The 7,000-nt window shown below is 42.9% G+C and overlaps 1 protein-coding gene across 1 annotated transcript; it reads right to left on the bottom strand.

Moving 5' to 3' along the window:
* Positions 1-535: 535 nt before the first annotated feature.
* Positions 536-2,777, bottom strand: LOC133040310 (solute carrier family 25 member 3-like). The gene has a single exon (XM_061120034.1). The coding sequence runs from the start codon at positions 2,775-2,777 to the stop codon at positions 1,785-1,787; it is 993 nt and encodes a 330-aa protein (XP_060976017.1). The 3' UTR covers positions 536-1,784.
* Positions 2,778-7,000: the final 4,223 nt, after the last annotated feature.

Genomic DNA, 7,000 nt, shown 5'->3' with positions numbered 1-7,000 from the left:
ACTCTTTGTGACCCTATGGACTCTAGCCCATCAGTCCATGGGATTTTCCAGACAAGAATACTGGAGTGGGTTGCCATTTCCTTCTCCAGGGGATCCTCCTGACCCAGGGATTAAACCTGTATCTCCTGCAGTATGGGCAGGCTGATGCTTTACCACTGAGCAACCTGAGAAGCCCAAACCAAAAATATATTTGTTTTAAAATTTTGCAGAAATGAACCTGCACAATTTAGTTCCTCAAAATTTATTATTTCCCTTCCTTGAGAACTCTTCTTTTCCACAAACCCGGAAACTAACTTCCTAGGAACTCAGAGTCTTAAAAATACATTATGATCCTTTCCCTGCATCCTCCCTAACAAAATAGAAACACTAAATTTCACTGTATCTCATTCACAAGTTCTGATTTTTTAAATATAAATTTCATTGCATCTCATTCACAAGTTCTGATTTTTTTCTTCCAAGCTCTTTATTATCCAATCAAGACAGTTCAAACGTATTTAGACACATTTTAACTTCAGTTAACCACTGAACAGTTTACTATTACATAGTTAAAACATTAACATATCTTAAGTTTGTGTTTTTTAATACAACGTGTTAGGGCAATTGTGCAACATTTTGGTTAATCACATCAAATATCATATTGGAGTTTCTTATTCACATTCTACAAACATCTCTAATTCACAGAATTTCACTTATTTTATAGTTTCCTCAATCAGAGATGTGAAAGCTACAGAAAACTGAAAATGTGCTTTATAACTTCAATAAATTTTAAGAACCTCAACCATTGCAAAGATCAATGAAATATCTACCAAGATAAATGAATGACATACCAAGTTAAATGAATGACATTTGTTACATTAAAAATGAGATTTTTCTTTCAAAGTCACCAAAACCATTAATATTCAACCAAAAATTGTTGGAATTTGTAGGGTTTCATGTATGTCTGTGTTTAAATGTCAGGATGGTATGATCTTCTTTGGATGTAAGGCTGTTGAAAGCTGAATTGTACAAAAGAAATCTTTAGAGAACAGAGACTTTTCTTTACATATTTATTCTCAGAGCCTGCCCTTCATCTCATCTTGGTTTTCCACATTGATCCAATTGTAGCACTTCCTGGAGCGAGCTATGTTCTAATCAGCAACATCAGGAAGAGAATAGGGCAAAGCCAAATGAGAAAATGCAGATCTCATGTCATGCTCTTTGAAAAGAGTGAATGCTTTCTAAGCTATCAGGAAATGTAAGTCACAATTTAACTTTTAATAATTTTTATCTGCAATGGACAGGAACAAGAAATATGGAACAAATCCTTCATCTATTCAATAGGTGCATGATTTCTATTGAGATGAGCACCATGTAGCAGAATTTTACTTTGTTCTCTGTCCCATATAGTTGGGCTGACCTTGAAACCTCATCAGTAGGCTCTTTTGTAGTGATGCTTGGATAATCTCCACTGAATGGTGAATCAAAGGAGAGACAACCTAGAGGCACTAAATCACCTAACATTACTTCCTGTTGAGAATTTTTTCCCCTTATAATGCTGAAAAGCTATTGAGTTAAAGCAACCACGCTGATTCCCCAAAGACAATGGTCCAAACCCCCAAATGAAAGGGTTGCAATTCTCTAGGATTGCCAAAAAGCAGGAATCAATCACTTAAAGAAAACTAGGTCTGCACATTGTCACCTCCCCATAAACGTTAACATCCTACGCACTAGTATTATTTGAACATAATCCCCCACGGAATCGGAATACTGGCCAACGGTGGCCACAGGAGTCTTCCAATCCATGCCTACTTTCGGGATTTGGGCGCTTGAGGGACTGGAGGGCGAGGCAATTTGAAATAGACCTTGACAGAGTCGTAGATGAACCACTGCAGGGCAGTCAGGGTGCCAATCATGATGATCCGGGCGAACAGGCCTTTCCACACGCCCTTGAACCCCAATGTGCGGAGAACCTCGAAGGCCGTGCTGCCTTTCTCCTTGTTCAAAACGGACACGACGGAATCCGCTGGGTGGGACACCACGGCGCAGAAGACGCCAGCGATGTAGCCGGCCACAAAGGTCACGGCCAGCTGCTCACTTTTGGTGCACTGGCTCTGCGGCTTGGGCACCACGTACTTGTAGAGCGCCTCGACCGTGCGCTCGAAGCAGGCGAACTTCATCATGGTGTAGGGGATCTGGCGCATCCAGAGTGGCGCCACGCCTTTGTAGAAGGCCCACAGGCCCTCCTCGCCGTACATCTTGGGGGCAGCGGCCCGGAGCGTGCGGGCATAGCCCTGCTGCGTCTGCATGCGAACCTTCACTGCTTCCATCGGGGCCAGGGCCACGTCGGCGAAGAACTCGGCGCTGGCCGAGGCGGCCAGGTACAGCCCGGTTCTCCATTCATAGGCCTTCTTTTGGCCCAGGAGCTCCGCGTATCGGATTTTGAAGACCTCGTAGAGGCCAAACTTGAAGAGGCCCTGCATGGAGTAGCCCAGAAAGGTCGGGGCCCAGCCTCGGGCCAGGCCGCGCAGCCCATCGTCCCGCAGTGTCACGCCAAAGCCGCTCAGAATGCCCTTGTACTTGCTGGGGTCCACCTGCATGCGGCACTTGACCAGGTCCAGGGGCACAATGGCCGTGTGCGTCAGCCCGCAGCTCAGCATCCCGCCCAGGCCGCACAGCAGTAGGTACTTCGTGGAGCCGTACTCGTAGCTGGACTCCTCAAAGGCTGCTGCCCAGGGCCTGCCCTTGAGTTGGCCTGCGCTTCTCCCCCGCAGGGCTCGGTAACCGCCAGCATCACACATGGCCGCGCTGGGTCTAGGCACACACCTCCCTCAGCCTGAGCTCCTTCCTCCCTCAGGGGCCCCAGCGCACTGCGCCTGCCTCTGAACTCCCCCCTCCCCCACCCCCCAACGTGAGCTTGCTAACCCAACGGTCTGAGCGAGGGACAGGTCCCGCCAGAGCCCAAAGGACTTCGACCGCTCTCTACCGATGCCTGCACACCCCCTACCGGCTTGGCTGCCTTTGGATCTCAACTGGCTCCTGAAATTTTAAATAGGGGCATCGCCCCGCCCCTCACCTCCAGAACGGCCCTTCTCCCCGCCCTCAAGCTTTTGGGCGAAGAGGCTTCTGGTAACGACAGGAACCCCGCCCCTGAACTCTCCTCAGCTTCCTCCTCAGCAATCCCTAGGTCTCACCTTCCGTGGTAAGGCTTTCCGTGTCTAGTGCGTCAAGTGGCTTCTGTCCAGCTCAGCAGTTTAGTCTTCTACAAAGATGCTAAAAAAATAAATCAACAAGTACAAACATGAGTAAACACATGAATAGGCAAGTAAGTAGATGAGGAGATGAGTGACAGGGTGAAGAGTCTCCATGCACTCTTTCAGGAAGAGTTGCCTTCCTGAAAGGCCTTTCTGCAGTCCTTACTCAAACAGCCTGCTTATGGTAATAATCATCTCCATGACCACAGAATGTTCTATGGAGGGAATGCACAGAGAGAACCAGGAACCTGGCATTAGAGGACCAGTCCCTGAGCTTCCAGCCTTACCTAACATTCTTACAGCGCAGACAGGGAGGATACCTCTCCCCCAAACCCACACTCCACTCGTTTCCCTCCAAGAGTTATTGTGGGGTCTTAGGAAGGATGGAGGTTCTCCCTAGATTGAGAGAGGGATGCTGATTATTTTAATTCATTCCATGTTGTTTCATTGACTACTGAATCCCTGCCATGATTTTGGAGATTAGGAAAGTCAAAAATCCTCTTTCCTTTTAAGAGAACTTGTAGTCTCATTGGTCTGGAAAATGAGAACTAAATGATTCTACTTGTAAATCAGTAGCATATATTCATACATTCGCTCACTGTGTGCTGGGCCCTATGCAGGGTTAGGGGTTTAGCAAAGAGTCAGGCATATTCTTTAAGTGTGAAGTATTAGTCACACAGTCGTGTCTGACTTGTTGTGACCCCCATGGATTGTAGCCTGCCAGGCTCCTCTGTCCATTCAGTTCTGCAAACAAGAATACTGGAGTGGGTAGCCATTCCCTTCTCCAGGGAATCTTCCCCCACCCAGGGATCAAACTAGGCCTCTTGCATTGCAGACAGATTCTTTGCCATCTGAGCCACCAGGGAAGAAATATTCTTGCTGACATCTAAATGAGGAGATTAAAAAATCAATATTGTGTGATAAGTAAAATATCCCATGATGATGAAATCAGGGCTTCCCAAATTATGTTCCTGGGAATATTGGTCCACTTGAAAAAGGTCAGTGGTCCAACAAGTTTGAGGGACATTTCATACTAGAGTATTCATTCTCAACTGAGGTAATATCATCCCCCAGGAGGTGAAAATTGGATCTTAAAGGGCAAAAAAATCTTAGTACAGTGGTTTGTGACCTTCCAAAACTCAACTCTACCCAACAAAATCATATTCCTTGTTATTTAATTTCCAGGTTGGGAGAGGAGCTCAGGGAGGGTCAGGGAGATAGAAAAAGGCCATTAGAGGAAAACAGTCTAAAAAGGATCATGGGGAAGAAAGGCCAGTAATGAATAAAAGGTTAAGGAACACTAGAGCTTCTTCCTGGAGATTTCCTTATTAAAGAGAAGTTCCATAGTAAGAATTTTGCTTCGTTAACTTAGTGCTCTCTAATCTTACTGGATCTGAGAACCCCTTTTTTATATTACTACTATTCACATTGCACAGATGTAGACTTCCATGGAGACTATTTTGGGAAATGCTGGACTATAAAAAAATGAAGTTTAGAGAAAACAAGGGATAAAGAGGGCCAGAGTAATAATAGCAGCTACCATTTACTTAGGCCTCCATTTCCTAAAGATACAACATGTATGTTTTGCTAACATGTAACACAGGTCACCAGTTATTTTATGAAAGCTGAGATTAAATCAATTTATTTCGTTTGTATGAGATACTTTTTCTTTACCATTAAAATACTGCAAAAGAAAATGTACAAGTTGAAGAAACCAATCTAGAAATCCTCAGGGCCAGAATTTTCTTAGACATTCTCAGTTCAATAACTAGGCCATAAAGTCAGAAACAACTGGAAGTAGACTGTAAAAATATTTTGACATTATAGAGCATACAACCACTATGAAGTTGATCTCCTTGGTACTTTTGTAATCCAGGCCAACATTTCTGTCTTGAAATCATTATTACACTTTTGCTGTGTTCTCCCTGCTAGCTTGAGTTGAACAGTAGGTCTTTTCACAGGGCCAGATTTAGACTTTTATGTTCTCTTATTTGTTATACTTTAAAAAAGTTAAAATGTATTCATTCACCCAACAGATTTTTACATAGGTTCTGTTATGTGTCAGGACACATTTTGAATTAATATACCAAAGCAGAGCTAATGACCCACATTGTCCCCAAACAGAATTTTCATAAGCTCTAAAACAGAATCACAGAGTGCCCAGATAAAACAGGAAACACTTCTTGAATACCTGCTCTTTGCCAAGTGATTTAAATATCTCTAATCCTTACAAGGACAGTACAAGATATTCTTCCCGTTTTACAGATGTAAGTGGCAGACAGTGTGAAGAAAGTGAAAGTGAAAGATGCTCAGTCATTTCCAACTCTTTGCTGCGACCCCATGGACTGTAGCATGCCAGGCTTCTCTGTCCATGGAATTCTCCAGGCAAGAACATTGGAGTGGAGCCATTCCCTTCTTCAGGGGATCTTCCCAACCCAGGGATTGAACCCATGTTTCCTGCATTGCAGGCAGATTCTTTACCGTCTGAGCCACCAGGGCAGACACTATAGTCTACTCAAAAGTCGATAGCCTATTTCTCTTTGCTACAGAACTCTCTTCAGGTATGTGGCAAACATCCTTTGAATTCTACATCATATTTGCTCACTCATGACATTTCTCATGATATTTTAACTTGGATATAGGGTATTTGATTTTTGGCCATAAATACTCAGGTCCATTGATGGTTTCTCTACTCCAATTACACAAATATATATCTGAGCACGATGTCCTTACCCCTGTGTCCATGTCTTTATGTATGTCTTTCCACTTTCCTCTTTTACTTCATGTCATTTTTCAGAATCAGGGGCAAAGAATGTGTGCCAGAAAAACTTTCCTTTATTAACCCACCTTCTTTGTGTATTTCTAGTAATTACTGTTTTAGGTAGTTTGCCAGATATTCATTTGTATTTAATCTGGACTGAAAAACTGCCATTTTTAAAAACTATAGGAAATACTTCAGACAAGACTGTAAGAACAGTGCTTCCTTTGTTTATGTATCAGGTTCAGTTGTCATATCCAGTCTCTGTGGGTGTTGACCAACTCAATTATCAGTGAGAGTGAACTGGAATAGCTGCTTGAATCATTTTCTTAGCTTTAACACATATGGTGAACTTCATCCCCCATCATGAATCTCTATATCCATCATAAACATTTAGAGAATATAGTTTTGGGTATGTCATTTTTTAAAAAAAGCACATGAAGGACACTGAAATTAACAAATTTAAGTTCTTAGGAACTAAATGGGAAGGGCAATTGAATGTTTATTAAGCACTACTATGCGTAAGACATGTATAAGGGGGAAAGTCACATGCTTTGGGCAGAAATAAATTCTGAGTTAACCTTTTTTTTAGTTATGGGAACTTAGACAAGTTATTTAGCCCTTTTCTGAGCTCCACTTCTTTATTTATTTTAAACATCTATAATTAAGACTAATTATAACCTTTTAGAGTTGTTATAAGAAATAATGCACACACACACACACACACACACAAACTAGCCCAGCGCCTGTGAATTAATGAGCATCCCATGAATGTCAATTCCGTTACTCCCCCCTGCTTTTCTGGCTCTCCTTGATCCTCTCAGAATCCATGTTTCTGTGAGGTCACGGACTCTGCTCTTTCCCCTCCACTTGAGTGGATGATTTATTCATTTAACTATAATAAATTCCAACTGACTTAGATGGTTTAGGACAGGAACTGAAGAAATCCTAAGTGGCAGAAATGTGAACTTCTTTGACAATGCCCCAGGATGTGTGAGGCCATAAAACAAGT

Source organism: Dama dama, chromosome 20 (genome assembly GCF_033118175.1).
Source record: "Dama dama isolate Ldn47 chromosome 20, ASM3311817v1, whole genome shotgun sequence".
NCBI lineage: Eukaryota > Metazoa > Chordata > Mammalia > Artiodactyla > Cervidae > Dama > Dama dama.
The sequence above is the reverse complement of the archived record's forward strand: the minus strand, read 5'-3'. Positions and strand labels throughout refer to the sequence as shown.

What these genes read in the sequence shown, in the direction of transcription:
- LOC133040310 (XM_061120034.1), bottom strand. Translation starts at nt 2,777, where the DNA reads ATGTGTGATGCTGGCGGTTACCGAGCCCTGCGGGGGAGAAGCGCAGGC.